The following is a 27,758-nucleotide window of genomic DNA, read 5'->3' on the forward strand; positions in this document are numbered from 1 at the left end:
TTTTTCTCCTCTTTATTTAGGGCTCAAGCTGCTTCCATTTCAGTGTCACGCTGTAGTCATTAATCAGTGATTATGGTGATGAGGGCAAAGTTGCGATGGAAGGAAGGAAGCAGGAAAAAAGAAGATATTTTCAGTGGTTGGATTTAAGGTCATCTTCAGTGAAATGCTTTAGGCTATTACAGTTAGCGAAGTAGCTATATTGGGTTTTATACTTTAAATGCTAATGCACTTCTGGGAGACGTGGATTCATGAAAACAAGGTCTCTCATCTTGTAAATAACAGCAAACCAGACTCACAGAAAAGAAATGCAACATCACTGAACTGAAGTGCCACACGGTTGACGTCAAATCAGCTGGGTGTCGAACATTTACTGCAGCGAAACACAGCAAAGGCTGCAACAAAGAGGGGAAACAAAGGGTTGGCGAGGAGAGGGGCTGAAAATGGGCTTTTATTTTTATTTATAATAGCCTTCTACATCATATGCTGCATGCAGCTTGACCACGCATTCAGCAGCGTCCTACAAAAAGAAGTTACATAACCAGAAATCAGTGGTTGGATAATTCTAAATAAAACGCTATATGGGTCAGTTAATGTAGAGGAAACAAAGAACAGTTTTCTATTCATAAAGTAACGAGCAAATCCGAGCACATGAAGGGTACATACAGGAAAAAAACACTGGAGCCTTTTAAAGGAGATAAGATAAAGAGGTTTCGAATCAAAGCATGGGGTTTTTCTGCAAAGAGTTAGCATGTTTTCACAGTTAATGTCAGGGTTTTTCCTTGGTACTCTGGCTACGGTGGCCCGGAAGGGCTAAACAAAAAGAAGCTATCACAAAATTAAATTTATGCTAAAATCTAACTTGCGCCAAAATGGCAGTTTTGTTAAAATGGACGTGAAGCTAAAATTGGGATTTACGCTGAAGCAAAAATTATGCACAACAGAACTCGTGCTAAAACGGAAATTATGCTAAATTATAACTTACGCTAAAATGGCAAGTTACGTTTCAGTATAACTCACGTTGCCAACAAGGTTATCCTAAAGCAAGACTCATGATAAAACAGAAGTTATGCTAAGCTGAAATTTGATGCTAAAATGGCAGCTATGTAAAAATGGTAGTAATGCTAAAACAGGATTTCTGCTAAAGCAAACGTTACGCTAAAATAAAAGCTATGCTATGGCAGAATTATGCTATAATGGGATTTATTCTAAGAATTTATGGTAAAACCAAAGTTATGCTAGAATGAAATTTATTTATTTGTAGTTAACTTATTTATACTGCTTGTCCCATTGATTCATATGATCTAAGATTTTACAAGAGAGATTTGCTATTCACGTGTTTTATGCTCAAATGGTAGATAAGCTAAAATTGAAGATATATCAAAACAGCTTTCTATTTGCAATTTCAAACCCCCAATGTAATAAATTTATCAGAAATCTACAAAGTTCCCTGTTTGAACCAAATCTGTGATGTAAAACTCACTTTTGATGGTTTTCTAATTCTTGTAGATGTATGTTTTAGGCTAATATGGAGCCTTTTAGTTAAATTTTGTTTGTGAAATCTGTCAGAGCTCTTAATCCTCACTCCTTCCAGTTCTGACTGAGCAGTAGGCCAATGCCTCTCCCTCCATCCGTACTTGGCAATCCTTTGAGGCTATATGGGATAAAGAACATAATCCATGCAGTGTGTCCCAGCTTCTGTTTCCATTTGGACATTTCCTTCGTGTTTGGACACCTCTGCAGAGGACGATCCTGGTCAGACAAACAACCTTTTTGATCTCACCAAGAAGCTATCTGTGCTTTGATTGAATATAATAAACAGCTTTTTTTTAGTTTTCTTCTGTTTATTAAAGTAAATACCAGCTTGCAAAGTATTAACCTAATAACTCCCCCAACTTTCTGAACAGGTTTTAAGTGAAAACAAAGTGGAAACGGCGGGCTTAGCCGCAGCGTTTTAAAACTCTGCATAGGATTTCATTAACCGGATCCAGAGTGGATTAGTTTGGAGTAGACGGTTCTCTTTCTCCAATATGCTTCAGCAGTTAAAGCCACATAAACTGGATAATTCAACATTTAACAATAACTGAAACCTGCACAACGCCACAAATTAAATGTTCTCTAGTTTATAACAGCTAACAGGCTAGCTGATCCAAATGGGGTTCCTCAAAGGAAGATGATACGTTTACTTACTAAGATAAATATTTTAAACAGAACATTGGTAAAAAATAATTTTATTTATTTCTAAAAGGGTTTGCAGAATACCATGTAATTGTGTTTCCATTATTTGTAATGTTTTACATTTACAAAAATAAATTTGATAAATCTGAATCTGAGCAGAGGTCCTAATTTATTCCTCACCAGATATTTGAAGTATTTTTTTATTTATTGGTATACCTTATTTTTTTCATAATTTCAGCCATTTATAGTGTCTTAATTATTTTATATCTCGTAACTCATACATAATGGTGAAAAAATACACCATCTTAGAACCGTTGTAGACTGAAAAAAGAGCAGATGTTGGCCAAAAGAAAAACTAATTTTCAGATTAATCTTTGAGGAGTTTTTTGAAAAACTCCTCAAATTTCAGAGTTTTTTGAAAAACTCCTCAAATTTCAGTGTTTTTTGAAAAACTCCTCAAATTTCAGAGTTTTTTGAAAAACTCCTCAAATTTCAGAGTTTTTTGAAAAACTCCTCAAATTTCAGAGTTTTTTGAAAAACTCCTCAAATTTCAGTTTTTTGAAAAACTCCTCAAATTTCAGAGTTTTTTGAAAAACCCCTCAAATTTCAGAGTTTCAAAGTTGAAAATTAGTTAGAAAAACAGAAATTGAGTCTCAGAAAAAAAAAAAACAAGGACATTTTTGAGTTTGAAAAATCAAAAATTTGCTCAAATTTTGAGATTAGTTTTTGAAATTTTCTAGGAAAAACTTTGCAAGTTTCTGAGTTTGAAAAGTCAAAAATCAGCTACTCGAAAACTTAGAAATTTTGAGATTAATCTTGGAAAAGTTGAGAAATTTTCGCCATTTTCACATTTTGAAACCCAGAAATTTTCTATTTTTTTCTAGATTAATCCAAGATTAATCTCAAGATTTTTAGTTTTTTTGTCACAAATGTAAAATTTCTGAAACTCAAAGTTCCTCGTTTTTCCTAGAAAATTTCTGATAGTCAAAATTTCTGAATTGTTTGGCTGAAATTGATCATTTTTTTATCTATAGTGAGCATAAAACGTCACCATTTCTAGGTTTTATATAGAGAAAACTTCCAGGTTCTCTATATAAAACAGCTCAAAAACCAGCTGCTGTTTTCAGCATCACTGTAAAGTAGTCTTTCCAGGCATCTCTTTTTGGCTTCTGTTGTTTACATTTCCTCCATAAGCAGACGTCTGAGCAACACTGACGTGCTTTGCAGGGATGTATAGTGGGGGGGAAAAAAGCTTTATTCTCAGAATAGCATTTCTGCCATCTGAAGTTTGCAAAAGATCACAAGGACGAACTCGAGAGCTGTTGGAAAAATCTGCAAGGATGAGAGCAAAACGGGAGATTGTGGTTGAAATTAGCAGCGATATGTTACGAGGTGGAAAGAAGATAAAACCCCGCATTCAAGCTCAAGAACTTTCCCATCTGTGAAACACCACCTCATGTTGTTGATATGAGTATTTGCACGAGAATTATGGCATTATATTTTTATCCTATTGTGAATCACGAAGGCCAGGACAGCACATACGACCAGCTATCTCTCGAGGCAAATGTCAGAATATCCATCTGGGGAATAAATGTTCAGGAGGAAGAAAAACAAAAACATGAATAAGTAATATTTCTGTTTATCAGACACAAATATTTCATGTTTTAAGCAATTTTTTTTAGGTGAGTGAATGAGAGACAACAGATCTGTCAAAACGTACAAATTCCCTTCTATAAGAAAGTCAAATCTCATTTCTAAAAGATCATAAACATGCAAACACTAATATTGAAAATAATATTTTGGTGTAATAAATTGAAATCAATCTCTTCCTGTTAAAACATACACTTAAATCCAAAATACTCATGTACCTGTAAATTAATTTTTTTTTTCTTAATTTAACCAAAAGGTTAGTCTGTGAGGTGAAACCAGAGACTTCTTTTGAAAAACAAAGAAATGTATGAAAGGAACGTACCTTTGCACATTTTTGTACTGTATATATATTTGGATTTCTACAGCTTCTAAAAACAACCCATGCACTCAAAAAACAAACAAAAAAGACAACAACAACTGGCCGTTTACAAATCAGCAGCTATTGCACCGTTACCTAGCAACCCCAGCAGAGTTCCACCGTTACCTAGCAACCCCAGCAGAGTTCCATCGTTACCTAGCAACCCCAGCAGAGTTCCACCATTACCTAGCATCCCCACCGCAGCTGTTCGAGGAAACGTAACAGGTCAAGTTTAAACCAAAACATTTTAATTGTGAACGTTGACAATAGCGTTGGGGACGTCTGTGATGCTGCTACATGTTTAGCATTGAGATGCTAATTTAGGCTTTAACTGCTTTGCTGTTAGGCTAAAACCTTTTAGTGTAACTTGGACACAACAATAGTCTTTTCCAGCATCCAAACAGACCCATTTTTGAAGCAAAATTAACCCCCAGTGGGACAAGATATGCTGCTTTCTCATTCATCACTGTTTACGGAAGTTGCTTGTGCGTCAGATTTACAGGCGTACCAGAAACACACAAATAAAAAGGTTCCAGCTAGATTTGTAAATTAATTGAACGCGTCAAAGTTCTGGCTCTACAAAACATCTTTGGGAATATTCAGGTGTTTTCTGGACCTTCGTGTGTCAATTACAAACCTACCTACACATCGCCGTCTATCTAACCTGGCAACAACTCCTTACAGCTAAGACTCTGCTGAGGCCGCCATTAGTCATGACCAATCAAATCACCTCTCATGCTTCCATTGAAAGACACTAATTGAATATGGAGCAATTTGAACCAATTTTCACACAGTCTGGAGTGTAATCACTGTTCAAGCTAAAAGAAAAAAAATGCTTCCATTGTGAGAGGTAGGAAAAGAAAAAAGCCAAACCTGAAATGCATGCTTCGGGAACACTGTAAGAAATGCTAAATTTTACCAAGAGTTTTTGTCTAGCTTCTAGTACATTTATCTTAGTACACTAGAAATAAGGCAAGTTATTTTTCAGCAACACATAGAATTTTTTTAGGTCAATTATTCCTTAATGTTGATGTAAAAGTACAAGTTTCACTGGCAGATTATTCCTCATGTAATAAGATATTTCCTCCATGTTTTAAGTGAAATACTCTGCCTGTGAAAGTAGTAGTTTTCCACCAATATTCACAAATAACAGTCTAATATCTCACTTAGCCTTCTGATCAGAAATGTAGATATTTATGTTTAGGAACTGGACTAATCTGCTGTTTTAGGAGGCAAAAAACATTTTGCAATTTTTGCTGCTTTTATTTCACATTTCATGTAGGGCTAAAGCGATTAATTGACTTAAACATGATTAATCAATTATTGAAATAATCGCAGACTAATTTAGACTAATAGATAAATCGTTAACTGGACAATACAGATGCCAAAAAGAGATCATTTTGTTGAAAAAACAACATATTTACTGGAGTAATTAAGCCAAAACTGTGGAAGAAAACATATATTATGTATTTAAGATAAAAAAAAAACCTGTTTGTCTGTAAATATGTTCTACCTAAAGCTCCTCAAATGGCATTTTATTTTGCTTCATCTAGTTCAAATTGTGTAAGAAAACAAATATTATACACAATTTCTGTCCATTTGTTAATCCAAAAAAACAAACAAACCAGTAGACAGTATTTATATATGTGAATATGAAGTGGAAGTAATTAAGTTAGTCTTCTTCCCACGCCGTTTTGAGCTGAATGTATTCTTGATGTCTAAATACAGTATTATATAAAACATGAATTAGATGACTCAGGCTAAGTCTTGTCCTTTCTGTATATTTTCTCAGTTGCTTTTTTATATATTAAGAGGTAAAATATGCATTTTTTTTTTCTTTTATATGGCTCAAAACAAAGCAATAACTAAAGTAATTGTTTCTTAGCTGCAGATGCATTTTTTTGCAACAAATGATCAGTTGTAGCTAACGGACTGGAGGTTTTTTCTTACTCAGAAAAAGTATTTGGATAACTTTACTTGTTTGCATTTTTAATATTGTGTAAAAAAGGCTCAAGTAGTTAAATAAGAAACCTGCGGAATTGATTAATTGAGAATTATTCAGATTTCTCAGGATTGAGAAATCTGAATAATTGATTAATCGTCAGAACAAACAATTAATCGCTAGAACATTCAATTAATCATTAGCGATTAATAGTCAAAATAAATTCATAATTTTACTACAAATTTCTTTCCTACAAGCTTCTGAGTCACGCTGACGTCAGTTACCAAAACGACCTCACAAAGAGGCCAAGAAACTTTTCTGTGATTTTGAGCCTTTGAATAAAAAACCCCTCTGGTAAACATGTGCAAAAAGGGTTTTGAAGACCTTTTTTTTTATTTTTTGCACATATAAAATGGTTCCTAAGTGCATAAAAAGGTTGAGCTCAACAACACGTCAACATTTCACAAAGCAAAAAAGGAAAAGAAAAATTGTCCTCTGGAGTCACAGGAGTGGCTTTAGTGTTACAACCTTGTGGGTGCGCCTTAATTACACACAGTTATGTATTGACAGCAGCTGTTATAGGGAAAAAAGTCAAAGAAATCTCAGCGTGTCACTTTGGTGCAGCAAGGATTCACTTTTAAAAGGTTTCTTATCGGTAATTCTCCTCAAACTGAATGTCTTTTTGCCCCTCCCCCCCTTTTTTTTTTTTTTGCATTGATGAGCCAATCAGGCAGGATGTGATGCAAAACACTCATCGTGTTTGTTCTGGTTTTTTTCCTGTCAAGGTCAGACTTTTGTTCCATTCCAGCAACAAATGAGTGCAGCTAAAAAAATAATAAAAATAATACAATTGAAACCAAGAATTAATTTACATACACCAAATAAAAAGACACATTCGCTCTTTTCCCCGCTCATTGTCTAAAGTCAAGTAAGATTGCATTTTTTAAATTGCTAAATGTCACAATAGTAAGAGACATAATATATAAAAGACATTTATTAATGTCTTCAAAATCAGAATTTTACATGCACAGCAAAAAACAAAAAATCTTACCAAGTATTTTTGGTAAAATTTTTTCTAGTGCAGACATCTTTGGACACTTGAATTTAGACAAAACTAACTTACAAGGAACTTTTCAGCAAGATAGGAGTCAATAATTATTTAATGTTGATGAAAAAAATATAAAATCCAGTGGCAGATTATTTCACTTGGAACATCTTCTGTTATGAAACTAGTATTTCTTTTAACACAAAATCCATCACTAGAACTAACCTTTTCCTGGCTCAAAATATATCTTTTAATACATAAAAGGGATTATTCTATGTTTACCTGTAAATAAATGGAAGGAAATGTGTGTTGGAATTAGGACTGTCAACTTTAACGCATTGATGCGTGTGGTTAATCTTGTGCAAATATCTTTGTACACTTGAATTAAGACTAAACTTACTTACAAACAAACAAGCTCTTAAAACAAGATGAGAGCTTGTTGTAAGTCAATAATTATTTAATATTTTTGAAAGATTACTGTTTCCACTGACACATTTTTTCCATGTTATGCAGTTTTATTACATTTTCCATCAACTATTACATAATGTCCTTAAATGCACTACATAAATTTGATGTACTATTATTATTATGACGCTGTTTTAATGTTTTATTACAATCTGAAGCCTGATTTTATTACATTACAAAATAATGTAATGTTATTCCATATTGCAGCGTTTTAAATCTTGTTTTCCTGCAGTCTGGGAAAAACAAGGTGACTTTTAATGCTTTGATTATTCCATTTTGTTATCTTCTACTATTAAGTTACAAGCTCTGAGTTGTCAGAATTATATGTGATAGGAACTAATAATCAAAAAAATAATAATTCTCCAACTTGCTTAATTAATTGTGCAGCAATAAATGAGTTTCAGCAGCTGAAGACTGCAAGCGCTGCATCTGATGAAAGCCCGCAGAGTGCAGCAGAGCATGAAATTTCTCTGATATAGAGCCAGCTTAGTCAATAAAAGCAGATGTTTCACTTCCATAAGTAAGTATTCACAGACTGACTAAACTGTCATCACTTTGGCTAGGACAGGAGCATCCTCAGGGCTTTTTGCTGGGAATCCACCACACAACACTTCATCATGCACACAACCCATCCCCACACACGTCACCGCACATTACGAGGGATTTATGCCAGCCAATGATGGAAGGTCTTCACCAAGTAATGTCCAATATAGACTGTTAACTCTAATTAATCACTGTTGGTAATAAATTACATCATGGAAGGGGTGTCTGGATGTCTAGCACGGTTAACTACTGTAAAATTACCACTGGGAAGTGGAATACTGGCCTGAAATTGCCTCAAATTATTGTCACTTTAAGCCTAAACTATGTTAACGTGCAAAAATGTTGTAGATTCTTTCAAGTAGGAAAGCTTTAGAATGATGGTTGTTGTTGTCGAAGAAGGCAACAGCAAGCTGCAGTTTGCAGCAAAATTGGGATCTATTTTTGTACTTTCATTTTTGTCTCAACTCCTTTTAAAAACAGACCAAGCCCTTAAAAAAAACCCACACAGCTGTTTTCTGACAATAATGTAATGCTATTTAGTGTCTGGAAAATGAGCCATTTCAAAAACTTACAGATTGATAAGTCACATTCCAAGGGCACTGTGCCGTTACCTAGCAACCCAGCGAAGCCCAGCCCCGTTACCTAGCAACCCAAACGGAACTCAAGCACTACTGGTCAGCTGATGTTACTGCTGAATGTACAATGGCTGCTGGAAAAGAATTGTTCTGCTGTTAATGTCACTATCCAGAAACCACTTGCTGCATTCTTATAGGCTGTGCAGGAGGCTCCATTTCTGCTTTTCAACGATGTATGGTTGTATATTTGCACAACTGTTTGCAGCCATTTTCATGTGCGACTGTAAATGTTGTGTTTGGATGTGTTGGGGGGATTTAAAATGTCAAGAGGAACTCAAAATAGTGTGACACACCACCATGTTGTAGAATATTTTTATATATAGTAACAGTAAAGGGAATGTTCTATAACATGGAGAAAAAAAAAATATTTTCATACATACCTCCTAAGACTATACCTCCTCCCAGGCAAACATAATGCATTTGGTAAAAATGAACCACAAAGTCTGGAGGAAGACATTGCCTGGAGCCAGGTTATCACTTCACACCATTTTAGACCTGATTTTCCGAGAAACGTTGCAAGTTGCAGGCAAATAGCCCAGATCTGAGGAGGATTGATGGCCGCGCCGGCAGTTAGTAGTCCCCTACCAGACATGCATCTATGCTCCCACATATTTTGGAGAAGGTTGTGGTGAAGCAAGATGCCAGAAGGAGCTGGTGCCAATGAGACAACAACAATTGGGGGAAGAGGGGAATGCAGCAAGAAAAACACGCAATGGTCACAATGGAGCGCGTATGGTGGAGATGGTATTGTGCTTGAAGGACTATTTTCAGCATGCAAAATCACAGCAGAGTTGAGAAAGAAAAAGCTTGGAGGGAATATTGAGTTTTTTCTCCAACAAAATGTTGAGTGAAAGGGACTAAATCACCAGGAGCTACATGAATTGCGGTGTAAAACACAGTAATGATGTGAAAGAGGGATTTGTCTGCATGACAGCTCTAATTCCTTGATAAAGATCCGTCAGATAAGTCGGGGGGTTCAGTGTGGTGAAAGATCTGGCAGCGTTTGACCCCCCATTGCTGATCATTTGTGTAGAATGAACCCTCTGGGACTCCTAAACTCCCGATTAAGAGATAAACACGGCGCATAGTGCGAAGCAAACAATGGCACTGAAAACTGTGCCGTCTGAACTTGGCTTTAAGGAAAAACTTTAGATTTACAGCTGAATTAAATACGAGTCCGGAGAAGACTAATCGCTGCCTTTTCAGCATGCTCAGTGGGAACGTCAGAGACTGCTGGGAGTACGATCAAGAAAAAATAAAAATACACAAAAAAGGACGTATCAGAAAAAGGGAGCTAGCAGAAAACAGATATTGGAGCAAAAACATCATTCTTAATACAAGGATTTTCAATATCAGGACTACAAGTTAGATTTTCATCGGCTCTAACAAAAACGATGGGAACAAAGTTGCTCCTGTTGATGTTTTTTTTTTGCTGTGTTTTTACATAAATCTCCAACATGTGAGACAGAGAACAGGCACAAGGGGAAAGCCCAGCAGAGTACAAGATAATCCCAAAGGACTTCATAGAGAATCATGTTCAATTCATAAAGAAGGCATCTAAAGTCATGTTATTCAATCAACACATAAATATACAACCCAATACATGCATTACATTTTGTTTTTAAAAGGCTCAGAACTTTCTCGTGTTAATTTTAGTTAATTAAAAGACTTTTACAAGTTAAAAATTTAAAACAATGTCTCTTTTTATACATAAAGGATCACATTTCTGGTAAGCCTGTAGATCTAATGCACAAGTGTATGTTCATAACCTGTCGATTGTCAAAAGGTACATTTAACCTGACAAATTAGCTTCATGGGCGACAACATTCTAATTTATTAACTATGACTGTACGTACAGTAGCACTTTGCATCAATATGACGGTTGAATCACAAATATTAGATCAAAAACATTGAACATTATGTTGTAGAGTTCATGTCTATTTACTTAATTTAGCAGCAGAAAGGATTTCTGAATTGAAAATGTTTCCTGTTCTGTCTATAAATATTGATTAATTGATAGATTATTAGATATTTTGCATCTAATGTGAGGCATTCTAAGTGACAATAAATGACTTATTCCATTCCAGTTTAATATTTCACATCTCCTTTTTTTCCCAGTTTTTATTCATTACTAGTCTTGCTAAAAATGAATATTAAATATCCATAGTTCAAAATATAAATTGAGGCCCTCTTTTGAAAGGAACGGTTCCACAAGAGCAATAAACCTCGGATAAACTCCGAACCCGGATCCACGTCTGTGTAATATAAAGGCAGCTCAGGCCCTGTGATAGCTAACGTGTCTAATAAGAGCCATTCAAACAGTGAAAGTGTCCTTGAACTAGGAAATGAAGCTCTGTTATAGATTTCCACCCAGGGTTAGTTGGTCTCAGCAAGGCTTTCAGTAAGGCTGCAGTTAATCTGTGAAATGAATTTAAATGAAACCAGATAAACTCTCGTCCAATTCAGCCAGTGTACTTTATATATCGCACTTTTGCACTATTTGTTTCATCTCTTGTATCTTTCTAACCACTAAAAACTTCTTATGTAAACCCAGTTTACATTTCAAAACGCATATTAATATGCAGTACAGTTCAACTACCATAAACTGCAATTAAAAAGGAAAAGTTGTGACATTGGTGGTAATGAGGTGCTCTAATTAAATAATAATTTTGTGTCAATACTCGATCCTTAAAGCACGTAAACCAGAGAAAACAGGTGAAAATATGCTAAATTTACAGGAGATCAACATTGAGTGAATTATTAACTATAATTAAATAATGTATTTTCTTTCTATGCAGTCAGTATTACCAAATACTTAACAGTATCAACTACAAATAGTAGCTGTTCAAGTTTACTTCAAATATTTACAAAGATATTCGTAACTGAGGTCTGACTATGTATAAGAAAAGAATCAAAACCTCCTAAATTACATACAATATTGAGAGAAAAAATGTTTGAATTCTCTAACATGAAATAATAGTTTGTAATTTTGTGCACCCCAGTATCAGAGGAAGTCTTCACTATCTGCATTTTCATTACTAATGGTAATAAAAACCCACAAATTTGCAATTGCTGTGTTTTCAATAAATAAGAAACGCAATTAAAATCACATGTGAACAGGTCATTGAAAACATGCCGCATCATTATTTTATTACCACTTCCTGTTGTCTTCTTTGCCGTTTCTGCCAGTAGTAACATGCGGTTGTTGATCACATGACTTGTGCGATGTGGGGGGAAAAAATCCACATGTAGTTTATTCAAAATTCATAAATCTGTTTCAAAATGTTTTGAAAAACTGCAAAATAGAAACTCAGCTAGTGTTTGCAAAAATGGATATACAACCTTTTAGATATTTGCAAACATTTTTTAAATATATTTTCCATTTATTATATGTAGAAAAAAAAATCCCTGAGTAGCACAAAGTAATTACATTTTGCTTGAATTTTTTTTATTTTATTGATATTTCTTGATGCTTTTGTGAAACAAACTACAGAGAAATCAGAACAAGTAACAATACATGTCAAAACTATCAGGTTTGGGGTTTATCAGAGATAATTAAGTGGAATTTATTGTAATTTTTCACAACAATGAAACCGAACATATTTTGAAAGCTTAGACTTTTCTAGTTTTTTTTCCTTGGGTGGGAGTTATGTTAATTTGGTATAAATATGTATCAGAAATTACTTTAAATTCACAAAATTACATGCAATGTTACAGCAGCAATGTTAAAGGAAATACATATATATTTTTATTCAGGCTTAAATGAACTAAAAATTTAATCTTTTCAGGGAATAAAAGAATAAAACTATGAAGGATTGCTAAAATGCTAAGTATTAAAATGCTACAGAAACATTAAACCCTTATACACTTTACACTGTAACAACATAGTTAAAAAATACAACTAGTAAAGCTCAGTTGAGACCAGTTGTTTTACTTTAAGATTAGTTATGTAAAGTCTATGGGAGTAGCAGCAAAGTTACATTTATAGATGAGTAGGATTGAGGAGTGTTTATTGTGACCCTCCAATATTTTACTCGGCAAACATTTAGATCAGAGCGGCCACAATTTTTACTGATTCTGGAAGGACGTTAAAACAAAACGATCTCCAGAATCCCTCATGTTTGACCATCCTGAGGGATTTCAGCTCTCATATAACATTTACAAAGTTCCTGGACCTTAATTAGCTTCTTGTGAACAAGCCAAAGACCCAAGAAGCTAATTAAGTTCTCAGGCCCTAATTACATTCTTGAATTCATCCTTTGCTCATTTGTTCATAACAAACCGAAATTTAAGAGCTTCATATGGTGGGTTGGACGACTGTTTGAGATTCCTTGTTGTGTCTTTTCATGAGATTTGGTAATTACTGCCTTGCTGAACTTTACATTCAATGACTTGAATCGATACAAGCGGAAAAAACCTGAGGTATTTTTTAATTAGTAGTTTGTCTCTACACCAAGAGTTTGTTAACAGTCAAGTGCAGTCCCATTAAAATCTTAAAATTATTTTTTTAGGTGGACAGCCATCATGAGCAAAATTTCCGATTAGTTCATGTTGTTGTTTATCACAAAAACGTAAACGACAGTAATTTATAAGAATTCAGTGCACAAGTTAGGGCTTAGGCTCAAATTTAAACATTCGCCTTCAACTATTATTTGTGTAAATCTCCCTAAAATGTTCAGTTCGGTTTATTTATACATTGCTAATTTTCAACACATTATATCAAGATGTTTATTTTTCAAATTAAAGTTTTCTGTCTAAGGAAACTGTATATTACATTAAGTAAATGACTTGCACCATTCACTCCTCACAATTTTCAGCCAGTTTGTCTAATCATTTGTTACCAATTACAAAATAATTGCCTCATTGCTAAAGTTGTTAGCACTAATGAAACAATTGCTAACATCTTTATTCTCGTAATATAGCCCTTTAATCCTGGAAATGTTCTTCAGATGGTGGAAGGCCGACTTTGTAATCGTCTTTATGTCTCTTTCAGTTAATGTTTTTTGGTGTGTGGAAAATGAGCAGTTTCAAAAACCTCTGCAATGTAAAGTCAGCAAACAGCAGTTTTTGCCCGTTACCTAGCAACCCAAGCAGCTGTTGGGTCAGCTCGTTTTACTGCTGTATGTGCTGTACAATGGCTGCTGGAAAAGACAATGATTCTGTTGTTGGCTTACCATCCAGAAACCACTTACTGCATTCTTGCAGGTTTTTTCAGGAGCCTCTATTTCTGCTTTTCAAAGATGTACGGTGGTATAATTGCACATCTGTTTGCAGCCGTTTTCATTGTAGAGTTAATATTAAGTTTGGCGGGCGTGGCCAAAAGCAGCTTATCTGGATTTAAGATGACAAGACGCCCTACAACAATTAATTCTGACTAAAATCTCATTATCTAAGAATGAATTTGTGCAAAAACATGTAATTAAGATGTTTTGTATGTCATGAAAATTTATACTAACCACTTCAAGAAAGCATGATTGGTCAACTTTAAGATGAAAGAAGAAAAAAAACAGAAAAATGGGAGCTTGGAGAATTCGCTGAATGTGATTTAACCACTGCCAAACAATGAGGCAAATCAACAACCTGTCATCAGCTGGAGTCCTGATGCTAGCACAAAGAACAGCCACCAAGCATCCGCAGTGGTTGGCAGCTTTGGGAAGGTGCGGCACATCGGAAACCGATCAGGGGCGAAGCTCCGCAGTATGCTCTCGTGACGCTGATGGAAGCTGACACTCCGTATTAGGAGAGCATCAAGAGACACCTCTTACTTAAGGAAGCTGTTTCTGCAGGCTGGAAAACTTTGATTTAATGTAATAGAGTCCTCATCTACAGAGTAGGAGAGGCAGAAAAAAACTGCTTTGTGTGAATCGCTGGCCGCGGATAAGGTTGTGAAGTTAAAATGGGAAGATATTGCTTGTTTGTGTGTTTTCTAAAGAAGTGTAGTCTGAAAACGTTCCTGTATTTCCTCAAGCAGCTTGGAACAATGCTCGCTCTCATTCTCTGATGTTTGCAGAGTTGTTTGGGCCGCGTAACAACAACGTAATTAACATCCCAGGGGTGTAAATAGCAACTAAATTATTACTAATTCTATGCAGAGAGGTACAAAATTGCTTCCTTTTTTCAGAGGCTTGTTAGCAAGAGAACGCCACACACAGACTCACACAACCATTCGGTAAACACTGCGCACAGGGGGAACAAATGCAAACACACACACACCTACTTCTTAATCTCCCAGCGCCATGAACCCAAAGAGGGGCTGAGTTATGGAGTGTGAGGAGGACTTGGCTTGGCATCAGAGGGAGGCTACCTCGCTACTCGTTTGGATGTTAATTAGTTTGGCCTGTTTGCATTTTTATTTATCTGGTGCAGCGCATTACAGCTGATAATCTATGCACACTGATATCAGCAGAATAAAATTCGAGCCCAGATTGAAGCTGGCCAGCGGAGCCGCTTCTTTTCTTACATTATTCATCAAGCAACGACTGGCGGTCTTTTAAAAGTCACTTTATCTGGTCTGGTGTGTTTTAAGGAAATATGGAGATCTAGAGATCTCCAGTCTTTACAGACTTGAACTATTGCGCATTTCATCACAAGGTCAAAGTTTTTCAGGGGATTTGATGTGTTTGACCAACACATGGTATTTAGGGTCTATTTTAGTAATCGATTATCTCATAATTGGCACATTCTGCGGATTTTTTATTAATCACTTAATTATGTTTTGCATAATATTGGTAACACATTAAAAAGTGAATAATAAATTTCATTTTAAAATAAGAAAATCAACATTTTATTCTTTACGTAGCTTATCATCAGTCACATGTGGTGTGCCCCAAGGCTCAATCTTGGGACTCCTCCTACTTCAGGGGTGGGCACTCCCGGTTCTGGAGCGCAGGTGTCCTGCAACTCTTAGACGTCTCCCTGGTCCAAAACACTTGAGTCCAACAGCTGAATCACCTCCTCAGTGAAGTCAAGTTCTCCAGAGTCCTGCTAATGCCCTCATTATTTGACTCAGGTGTGTTGAAGTAGAGACGCATCTAAACGTTGCAGGAGACCGGCCCTCCAGGCCTGGAGTTGCACACCCCTGTAATACCTACATGCTCCCACTTGACACATATGATCTAGAGTCAGTTATTACAGGTAGAAACTAGATATCAGACCAAAAATCTGGGTGTTAACATTCAGAGACACATAAAGATAGTAACAAAGCCGGCTTTCTATCATCTGAGGAAAAATTCCAAGAATAAAGGACTTTATTCTAGTAAAATAAGGAATTTATTCTCATTAAAAAAAAATTTCTTATTGTGGCTCTAATACTCCATCGTTCAACTGCATATTCACTCCTCCCCCAATGACCTGGACTTTATAGACAACCTAGTAGAATAAAACGCACCAAACAGTGTGAATCCCACTTAAAGATGCAACGTCCTGCATCTTCATCATATTTATCACACGTCACTCCTCCCTCTGTTCCTTCCAGCTGAACTGAGATGTGATGTGGCTCTCAGTGGGCCGCGCTGTAAGCAGACGGATTGATATGCATCCAGCATGTAATGAGGAGAGATGACAGAGTGCCTGGACTCTGTGTGTGTGCACCTGCCTCACGCTGGCGGCCCAGTCTACGCCATGAAGAGTATTTGGGCTATACTAAGAAAAATTATTAAAAAAATAAAAGTATGAGAGTAAAGTCATAGTGTAGCCGACGGTGGTAGGAGTTCACCCAGTAATTGGTAGTTCATCGGTTCAAATCCCGATCCGCCTGGCCTTGTTTGTGTCCTTGGGCCAGTGGCAGAAAATGACTGCCTAGCTTCTGTCAGGCTGCCTCTGAGCAGCTGTGGCTACAATCCAGTAGCTTGCCATCACCCCCTTTAAGATTTAAATTTGATATATAAAGGGCAATAAAAATAAAATTGATTATTATTTATTGTAGAATAAAGTGGTATGAGAATAAAGTCGAAATATTACGAGACGTTGTAGAAGATTAAACTGAAATACTAGAATGAAGTTGTAAGGAGAGAATAGTTGTAATTTGACAATGCTCTTAAGAGAACGACTTTATTTTTTAATTATTTCAACTTTATTCTTGCATAATTTTATTCTTGTAATATTATGACTTATTCCCGTAATTTTAACTTTATTCTGGTGACATAATTAATCTAGTAATTTTATGAATTTCTTCCTCACAATTTTGACTTTTGTCTTTAGTTTTATTACTTTATTCTCTTAAAAAGAAAATTTTTGTAATTTCATGACCGTATTCTCGTGATTTTATTTATTCTCTACTTCTCCGTGGTTCGACTGTGCATTCACAGAGATGTTATATGGCTCTCAGTGGGCCGCGCTGTATGGAGACAGATTGATATGCATCCAGCATGTAATGAGGAGAGATGACAGAGTGCCTGGACTCTGTGTGTGTGCACCTGCCTCACGCTGGCGGCCAAGTCTACGAGTCGAAGATGATGAAGATGAAGCTAAACTGGTCAAAACGAAACCCACCTTCTTCTCCTTCTTACTCTGATTTACAAGTTCTGGCCTCTCTCTCCTTCATTCCTTCGTCATTGAGGGAAGATTAGACGTCAGTCGGCGCTCTGGTTCTTCTCATCCCCCTTTATCTGTAACTTGTGAATGGCAGCCAATCAGGGGGCAGAGTCGCCTCCGCCTCGGTGACATCCACCGGCAGGATTGATGCACTGCTGGAGGAGGAAAGAAAAGAGGAGGGGACTGTGAGAGATGATGGAAAGAAAGAAGGAAAGTGTAGACGAGAGGAGGAGGAGGAGTAAGTGAGTGAGCGAGCGAGCGAGCGAGCGAGGAGGACCTTCTCTCTCTCTCTCCTCCACACACACACAGTCCCATACACATTCGCAGCAGCTGTGCCGCTGTCAGTTCTGGAATGTAAGCGCTGCCGTCAGGAGTCCGATTCTCCAACCGCTAAGCGCCGAGACGGAGCAGCGCTCACTCCGACACACAGATGGATGCTAAGCAGAGCAAAACCAAAGGTAAAGCAGTTCGTTTTCTCCTCCTTTCCCCTCATCCATCCATCATATCTCATCTACATGCTACTTCAACCCATAATCACATGTCAAGATTTTAAAAAATAAGACTGAAAACTCCTCATGAATCCATCTTTTTTTGTCTTTGCAGCTGTTAATTCAGATTAAGCATGACACCTGTCACTCATCCCTGCTCGTTTTTTTCCTTTTCTTTTCTTTCTTTTTTTTTTGGTGTCTACGCACGTACAGCAGGTGTTCGCACCTGTTTGACTTTCTGAGTCTCCACAAGAAAGAAAGTCGCACTTGTGCTGTGATTTGATGGAGAGGCGGTGTAGCGTTCATATCTCTAACAAAAAAAATAAAATAGCTCCAGGTGTTTATCTTGGACATGTGCTCCAAAGCACAAACTTAATCCAACCCTGACCGGCTTCAATTTTATTTTTTCCTCACTCTTGAGTGATTTTTTTAGGGGTTGACAATGCAATGCTATTACAGTAGAGTAGAAACTGCTGCACGTTTCACTTTTTAAACATGAATATCGAGTCTTTTTTTCTAATGAAGCCCAAAGAAAGTCGAGCGAGAATGTCTTCTTCTTCTAAATAATACACAGGTTGGGTTTCACGGCATACTTTAACTGTCAGACTCTTTTCAAGAAACGTCCAGCCCGGCCGAGCCGAGCCAGCTGTGTTGGAAGTGTGCACTGTATCACAAAATTGCTTTGAGGATTTCAAAACATGAGTAAAGCTCGACGAGGTCTGCCAAAGACTGCAGCCGCACGGCGTTGAGAAGGGCTAGGGCTCCACCAAGTGGACGCAGGTGTAACTGCAACTGCAACCCCCCCTCCCACCGCCGACCCTGTCCATTATGCCCCTCCCTCCCCCAGGTAGATTTACACTCTGCCCCTGCAAGCAATCACTGGAGTCACTAAACCTGCCAATCAGATTGCAATAGTTTGGAAATCAAACCTCGCATAGTGTTTTTTTGTTTGTTTGTTTGCTTATGTCAGTCTGAGTTATATTTTTATTTAAAATGTGTAACCCAAATGCATGACCTTGTCATCTTCGTCTCTGTTTTCTTGTAATCCGAGACCTTCACTGCTGAATATTGCTCCACATTATACTCGAATCGAAATAGCCGGCTGTTTCAAATTGTGCGTGGGAGTTTTTGGATTGTTGATGCCTAATTATATGGTCCAATCCTTACGTAATGCTGCATCTGCTAATAAATACATCTATATATGAGTATATTTATAGCTCCATTTTAAGATTAAACTTAATAAACAACAGCAGGCATGTTAAATTTAAAGAAAAAGATGTTTTTGAGGGAACGTTTCTGAGGTTTATTCATTTGGGAAATATTCCTTCTATCATTGCCTCACGTTAAAAAAAAGCCGTATTTTGATTTAGGTTAAATATAAGGACATATTCATATTAAATAATGAATTGTAACTTTAAAGGAAATACACATAGTGGAGATATTAACTAAGTTTTTAATGTGAAAAAAGTTTATTCTAACCAGGAAATCTCTATATTCAAGCTCAAACTCGAAAATAAAACCAGCAGACATTTTAAATTTAAATAAATTTCTGTTTTTGTTAAAAAGAAAAAGAAAAAGTTTGGGTTTATACATATGGAAAATATTTCTTATATCATTAACTCAAGTAATGTCAAATAATAGAACCGCTTAATACATATAGTGGAAATTTTTGTGCAAACATCGAAAGAAAGTGAAAACAAGTATATTTAAACCCCTAAAAGGAATAGAAAATAACAACGCAAGCTTAAATGAAAACCTTTAGCATGAAAAAGTTGATCATGATCAGAAAAATATCTTCACTGGTTTAAGTAGGAAGTAATACCAGGAGGCATATTAAATTAAAAGTTATAACTGTTTTTGAAAAAGATAAGTTTCTTCCAGGTTTATCCATCTGGGAAATATTCCTTCTATCATTGCCTCAAGTAAAAAAAGATGGATTTTGATTGAAGTATAAGAACCCATTGATATTAAATAATGAGTAGAAACATGAAAGAAAGTACATATAGTTGAGAAATTAACTTTTTTCTTTAATCTTAGACTGGAGTAGTGTAATCCAGATTGGCGGAAAGTGGCAAACTGCATTAAACATGAAGACACAATAACATCCTGGACTTTAGTGGATAAACTTGGACGTTTGATTAAAGAGTTTAATCAAGATTTGGTTTAATGTAACTTAAATTGTAGTGCAAACATGAAAAGAAAGTGAAACTATATATAAATATATATATATATATATATATATATCGCTTTAATCGAAAGAAGGACAAATTTGATCATAACCAAAGAAATATGTAAAATATGTTTAACAGCACATTTATTTGGTACAGCAAGTTCTTGAGAAAGCTTTGTTCAAAAAGTAAAAGTCGTTAAACGTTTAAACTCATTCTTTGAATACAATGAAGATTTAGATTTAAAATAATCTTTTAATTGGATCAGCTTGTTTCATTTAACTGAAAATAATAATGTTTTAAGCCTAATCTGAAAGTTTTTGGACGATTTGAAGCTCTACTGTAATGCCAAAGTTTCTCCCTGAAAACTGAATATTGATTTCTTTACATTATTTTATTATCTTTTCAGAGATTCCTTTGAAATCAACTTCTTTGTTGCATAAAAACTATTAACTCTTTATCTGCCAGGGGTATGAACAAATTTGAACTTTACTGCATATATTTTCCGCTTCTAAAACCTTCAATGCAGGCTTACCTCAAGAGCATACTGCAGCTATAATTATTGTACTCCTCGAGTCAGAGAATCCACAAAAGTGCTTAGTTGCAGAGCTCAGTTACGGTTTTTCTCTCCAAGCTTGCATGTTCATTTTTTAGGACGGCATGTGCATGAAAATTCATATTCAATGTTGCAACGGCTGCGCTTTCTCTTTTTTTTTTTTTCTTCCCAGGAAGCAGATCCTGATGAACAGCTCGTTTGTATCTGATCAAAGATGTTCTTATTCAGCAAAACAAGAATGTATAATTTGCAGATTAAAGCAATGGAGCGCGGTGAAGTTGTTGCCAGCCAGCCAGAATGCGTAGTTGCCAAGATTAAGAGAAAACATGCAAAGACAACCACCCATAAAAGCATATTTAACAATTTGGTCCTCTCCACATCTGTGTGTGTTGTAGTGCCAAGCCGAATAAGCTCCCTACAAGTTAATCTAGTCATAAACAATTTCTTTTAATGCGCCCCGCATTTTTAATGGGCTGAATAAGTCGAGATAATTCAGCTCGACCCTATAGGATCTGGCGTGGTTTCAAGCGCGCTCATTCATCCTTTAATGGAGTGTTTGGAAGAATTTTTGAAAAAGAAACACTGGCCTAATGCTTAATAGGCACACCACATCAAAGATTAATATCCAGAATGCCATTAAAATCTCAAGGACGGGCTGGAATGATAATTAGAAAATGCAATCACAAGCATCAGACTGGATTAATTGCAAGGCGGGCGCTTCCCCTGATTTCAGCAGCATTCATGTCACACTTATGTTACATTTCGTACCTACAGAGAAATGTAGCTCCAATCAGCATGATTATGCCTTTAACTCCTGGAATACTACAACACTTTGGACTCTACTGGACATATAACGCATACGCAGGGCCGGACCAAGGCTTTTTGGGACCCTATGCTGAGTTTAATTTGGGTGGCCGCACATACTAAACCTAAGCTACCTACTATCATTAGCATCATTGTATCAACAGCAACTTTTTGTTGTTGTTAAACTGTTACCAATAATGTCACCAAGATGCGTACTTTTTGATGACTTACATATACTACAACAAGTCTTACTTACAAAAGTATCTTTAAATTCCCCGATTTAAATTATGCTAATTATTAGGAGAGATATTCAAATAGCTCGTATTTCTAATTCTTAGAACCAAAAGTTTTGTTTTTATTTGTATGTTGTTTCATTTAAGACATTAATCACTTCTTATTTAAAAGTACTGTACTGACTTGGGCTAAGTTTACACAGCAGGAAAATCCAACTTTTTCAAGGCAGTTTAAATGACCCAATTCTGACGTTTTATTTATTGTTTTTTGGATTTTGCGTTTTATTGTGGATATTTAAATTGTTTTTCCAGTTCCACTGAGAACTGGTTTGTACAAAATTAAAGTAAGCAGAATTGCATTATTATGGCATTATAAATATATTTATTGAAAATGGTCTCAAAACAACAATAATGTTTATCACAGTAATTTCTGGGACAATTCATCATCCAGCAAAATTTGTTACCGTGACCTTGCACTTTCAAATTCAGATTTATCCAACAGTTTTCAAAGCATCTTCAGTCTGACATGAGACATTCGTCATAAATCTGGACTAGAAAAAGTTGGACGCGGTAAATCAGGATGTAAACAATGGCTGAAAATTCTAATTATGAAATCATGAAAGAAGTCTGTCACTTAAACGCTTTGTAACTCTTAGCTCTGACTACGTCTCCTAAACAGACTTCTCCAAAGAAATTGCAATCAACTCTCAACAAAAGCCCGTTAGGCTATGTTCAAACTGCAGGCCTAAATGCTCAGTTCCAGTTCTTTTGTGAAATCGGATTTTTTATTTGCATGGTTGTTTATACTTCCAAATATATGCAACTTGTATATAATCTCCTGTGTGAGCTGCAAACGACCTGACAGTGTCCTGCATGCGCAATGACCTCAGTGTTTTGCCAACCGCCATAAAAAGGAAGCAGAAGAAGAAATGCTCAGTGTTTGCGGAAGTAAATGTAGATGCTAACGGAGGAGTACATCTTACGATTTTGTTACCCAACCAGAGGCGGCGCAACGACTTATTCCTTATTATCGTCCACCATGGTTGTTGTTTTTCTTTTCACTTGTGCGTATCAGGATGCAGAATAGTGAGGTTTGTCGAGAATCAATAACATTCAGGTCGGGTGAATGCGACCTAGCTGTTCAAATTAAATTCATATTTGAAAAGATCTGACATGTATCAGATATCCAAGATTTGAAAAATCTGACGTGTTGTTGAGAGTCTTAAAAAGATCAAATATAGGTTGCGATAAGGCAAAAAACAGGATTGGGTCACTTCAAGCTGCAGTGTGAACGTAGCTTAGGTTGAGCTTCATTTGTGTTGGTGTCTTGTGACAATATTGTGGGCTCCCATTGCTGAATAAACTTTTAAATCAGTCCATAAATGGCTTCATTTTCATTGGTATTTCCGTAAACAGAGCGTTGCTGTGTGACATTTACGTTCTTCTACACATGCGGACTGCAATAAAGTCGTAAACGGTTCACACACAAGTCTCATTGCGGTCATGTTTAATTAGTAGTATGCACAACCACACACAAATAAGTAAATAAAAATTAAAACTCTGAATTGAGCATCAAGACCTGCAGTGTGAACTTAGCCTCAACAGTCCCAGAGTTTAACAGAGAATGCATTTCAGAATAAATCTCCAACTTCAGCCTTCACAAATGGCTTTAAAGAAAGCAGAAAGATTTATTAGGATTAACTCCCAAAAGACGGTAAATTATGCATGCACACCCAAATTACCTGTCAGGGGCCATTCCTGCTGGGGATACAGCCTTATAGTGAGGTCTTGGAAGAAGACTGCCAATAACAGAAAACAGCTTATCTGCAGACAAAAGCTTGGGCAGAAACTGGGGATGATTTTTGGTCATTTTTGGCCATTCCTTATATGCTAATGTGGATTTACAACGTTTTTGATGTGGGAACAAAATTAAGGACTTTACCCTTCAGTTAGAGGAAGTAAAATAAAGCAGAGCTAAAATTACCAGGAGTTGTGAAAAGAGGGTAGAGATTAAAAATGAGATTTCCTGTGAACACAATCCATTTTCACATGTTAAAGAAGCTGCACGCTGCAACTGGGTGTGAAACGAGACGCTTAAATAAAATGTGAATTTGAGAAAAAAAATGTAGGGTTGTGTGTGGGGTTTCCCCCCCCCCTCACATCTGACGCACTCGACTCTCAAAAATGCCTCTTTAAGGCTATTCAAGTGACTCAAGTAAGGGTAGGCGATACGAACTTAAAGTTTTATTGCGATTTCTGGGGTTAAATTGCGACAATAAATCAATAAAAATATATATCTCGATAGACACATTGATACACATCAGTATCAATAGGTGACATGTCTGAAAGATTATTCAATTTCAGAAACACACAGAATTCTGGGAGACGTGCCATCAACTAACTTCCTCTCTCTGGTTACCTAGCAACAACCTGCTTGTAACAAGCAGTTTAAACTCCCCCCTCTCCTAACTTTGGTTACCTAGCAACGACCTGTAGCTTGCAGAAGCGGTTTAAGGTTTCTCATAACTGCTTAAAGATAAAATACAACAATGTGGAGTGAAAACTGGGAATAAAACAGTAAAGTTTCAGGTATTTAAAAAAAAACAACTAATGAATAATTCCTGAAATCTACTGATCTAAAATGGTTGTCAAAGGACTATTTTATTACTCCTATTTTAGTCCCACAAACACAAATACTGCTCTTAAAAACTATTTGTAATATGCTCAAAGAAGTGACTGGAATCACTAAAATGCATGTAACTCCATTTAATCATATTTTCAAAATTATTGATATTTATTGATGTCATGCTACTGATTTCTCAAGTTTTGACTTCATTATTGTGACTTTATGATGTAAAGTACTTTGAACTGCCTTGTTGTTAAATGTGTTATAAAAATAAACTTGATTATCAATGAATGTAAAAAATCTCCAAGGTAGACATATGCTGAATAATTGTTCTTGTCTTTAATGAGGTTTCCATCAGTGTTAAAATTCATTACCAAAGACAAAGCATTGACATTTTTATGTCATGGAAAATATACTTGTTCCTGGGCTTGTAAATCATATTTGAATATGTTTTTCATTTATTTTTGTATAACTTTGAGAACATTTGAATTTAGACGAGATTCCAGCATCAGATTAGAAACTTTAAGGCTTAACACCCTCATAAATAAATCATGTGAAAGGCATATTTTTCCTTGGTGTTGTCATATTTTCTCCAGCTACTGATTTTATGAAGCACAAACTGATGTTATGATTGAATAAATTTAGCCAGAAGCTTGTGGATACAAGAGCATTCTTGTGCTGTAATCTGCACGAAGTGTCACGAACACCACGCTAACGGCAGTTCTCTCTCTTCACAGAAACCTAAAGGACACGAGTGAAAGGAAATACAATGCCTGTTCTGCCAAGGCTACCTTCCAGCTTATTTCCATAATTCACAAGTCATTCTGGACATTTCCCTGCCGATTGGATACCATGATAGGCAATCAAGCTCTGCTCCTGTTGATGCTCTATTTCCTGTGGCCCAGTACTGCACTGCCTTTCATTACTGGGAATATTGGGAATCTGTTTGGGATGCCAGAGAGTGATGGGAAGGTTCTTCAGCGTTCCAAACGGGGATGGATGTGGAATCAATTCTTTCTGCTCGAAGAGTACACGGGAAATGACCATCAATACGTTGGCAAGGTAAAGTGTCCAAGTGCATTGTCTGCAGAGTAATTATAGCTGGTTTAGCTTGTTGGGCTAGTGTTTGATGTAATTGAGAGGAGATGGATGGGCTGCCAGTAGTCTTGATTGTTACGGGCAGAGCTAACTGGAGCATTCAGATCCACAGGAGTGCATACCAACGGCCTCTCTAGCTGCTTTCCAGCTAGAGAGGAAATCCAGTTAAAAATTACAGTTATACCTAAAATCAAGCTTCCACTGATTGAACACTGAAGAACATCATCTGGTATCTGCTTATCCATTTCTCTCTGGATATTAAAGTATAAGTTGGAGAAAACTTGCATTACTTTTGTTTACAGTTGAAGCTAGATGCTTAATGAATGAAGATATTTTGTCTTACTATCTCAAGTGAAATTAAACTAAACTTTTCTTGTTTTAGGTCAGAATCACAAAAATGATTTCTATATGCTAAATATAGGTTCAGGTTTTATTTTTATTTTTTTTACCTATACAGTCTTTTAATATTTAATTTGAGCAAGATTGTTATTTATCTTAACATAGTTTGTTCAGATTGTTTCAGTGTCTACAACAGAGACAAAAACAATGTAATATGTTGTGAAAACTATTTTTTTAAAATCATAGTACAAAAAATTCATAGAAAATTCACCAGTTTTTCAGTTGTTTCGTAGTTAGCTTAAACATACCCAAAATCCGCTAACATTAGCAAGAGTTAGCATACAGGAATATGTCTCCTTTTATACAAAAATACTCATCAGAAACCAAATTATATGACTCAGTAGTTAAATAATATCTTCAAATCTTAAAAGTCATCAACATATATCCATTAGAAGACACATTTACTGACCTGTGACAGAAAAGATGAGGCATACATGTTGAGCTTCCGTTAGCGTTTAACAGGAAGGTTTATTCTTCTGCGTGTGCCCATAAGCCTTTTCTATGTAACCAACGCAACAGTCGCCCCCTAGTGGCTGGGTGTGGAGTAACACCAAAAAACTGAAATAAGACTAACATTATCACAAAGACAAATTGAGGATAGAGACACAGGTGGAGGCCTGACCAATCACCTGGATCTCTGACTCCCTCACAAACAGACCACAGTTTGTGAAACTGAAGGACTGTGTGTCTAACCAGGTGGTGAGCAACACAGGAGCACCACAGGGAACTGTACTCTCACCACCACTCTCTAGACTTCAGACTTACAGCACAAGTCAGACTTTTGTCATCTGCAGAAATACTCAGATGACTCTGCAGTCCTCAGGTGTATCAGAGATGGACAAGAAGCTAAGTACAAAGATCTAGCGGACCGCTTTGTAGCATGGTGTGGGAACAATCATCTCATCTTGAAATGAGATGACTGTAGGTTTCAGAAGACACAGCAGGGGTAGTTCTAACCCTATTTCCATCATGGGAGAAGAAGTGGAGGTGGTTGAGGGATGTAAATACCTAGGCTTTAGCCTGGACAACAGATTGAATGGGACACTTCTTGAGGAAGCTAAGATCATTCAAGTTTTGAAGAAAGATGCTGTAGATCTTCTAGGAGTCTGTTGTTGAGAGCGTCATCTCTTCTGCCATCATCTTTTGGGGCAGCAGCATTAGAGCCGGAGATTTAAAAAGGCTCAACAAGGCTGGTTCTTTAATGAGGACGACTGCGGAGTCTCTGGAGGTGACGACACAAAGAAGGATTCTTTATAAAACTAATGAAATCATGGACAACCTTGACCATGCTCTCCATAAGACTGTCTTAGAAAAACAGTGTGTTTTCAGTAAGAGGCTTCTGCAGATTCGCTGTAATATAGACCGCTACAGGATATATTTCTTGCTAACATCCTTCACTATCTACAATAACTCATTGAAGAATCTGAATTAATAAGTTACAACAATATTTAATTTCCATTTGGGATCAATAAAGTATTTTTGAATTCTGATTGGTCAGAAATCAACAACAAAACACTTGTCTTTGGGCGTGCTGTGGTGGCGCGTTTGGAGTCCTCGACGTGGCCGTCCCGGGTTCGATTCCCGGCCCCATCGACATTTACCGCATGTCTTCCCCCTTTCCTGTCAGCCTACCTTCTCATAAGGGACACTAGAGCCCATAAAAGACCCCTGGAGGGGAAAAGAAAAGAAAAAAAAAAAAAAAAAATCACTTGTCTTTTCCAGCAGCCATTTTCCACGGCATACAGAAGTAAAACCAACTGACCAAATGTGCTGAAGCTCAGCTTGGGTTGCTAGGTAACAGACTGGGCTTTGCAGGGTTTGCTAGGTAACGGGCCAGGGTCACTAGGTGAGAGGGCAGTGCCTGCTGATTTCTCTGAAATGGCTTATTTTCCAGACACCAAAAAACAAAATATTGTTGCCAAAAACCAGCTGGACTGTTTAGAAGCAGTAGAGACTCAAATGGAAATGTACAAAAACGTACAAATTTGCATAATACATCCCCTTTAAAACTGTTTTGCAGGGGGCATTCTCTTGACCAGTC

The 27,758-nt window shown here is 36.6% G+C and overlaps 1 protein-coding gene and 1 long non-coding RNA gene across 3 annotated transcripts in view; one reads left to right on the forward strand and one right to left on the reverse strand.

The window, feature by feature from the left end:
- On the reverse strand, positions 1-26,314 carry LOC122824192. Its single transcript, XR_006369459.1, has 4 exons — positions 26,127-26,314; positions 17,304-17,500; positions 297-392; positions 1-50 (listed from the first exon to the last, which is right to left on the reverse strand). It is a non-coding gene; the product is annotated as an uncharacterized LOC122824192 (long non-coding RNA).
- Positions 17,643-27,758, forward strand: part of LOC122824189 (cadherin-10-like) — a 38,963-nt gene continuing 28,847 nt past the window's right edge. Inside the window, exons 1-2 of one of the 2 annotated variants that reach the window (XM_044104485.1) lie at positions 17,643-17,803; positions 24,958-25,282. In XM_044104485.1, the coding sequence (XP_043960420.1) occupies positions 25,073-25,282 (210 nt within the window). In that variant the 5' untranslated portion in view covers positions 17,643-17,803; positions 24,958-25,072. The remainder of the gene's footprint in view (positions 17,804-24,957; positions 25,283-27,758) is intronic. The other variant, XM_044104484.1, reaches the window with a different exon arrangement.

The sequence above is a fragment of the Gambusia affinis genome, linkage group LG21 (genome assembly GCF_019740435.1).
Source record: "Gambusia affinis linkage group LG21, SWU_Gaff_1.0, whole genome shotgun sequence".
Lineage (NCBI taxonomy): Eukaryota > Metazoa > Chordata > Actinopteri > Cyprinodontiformes > Poeciliidae > Gambusia > Gambusia affinis.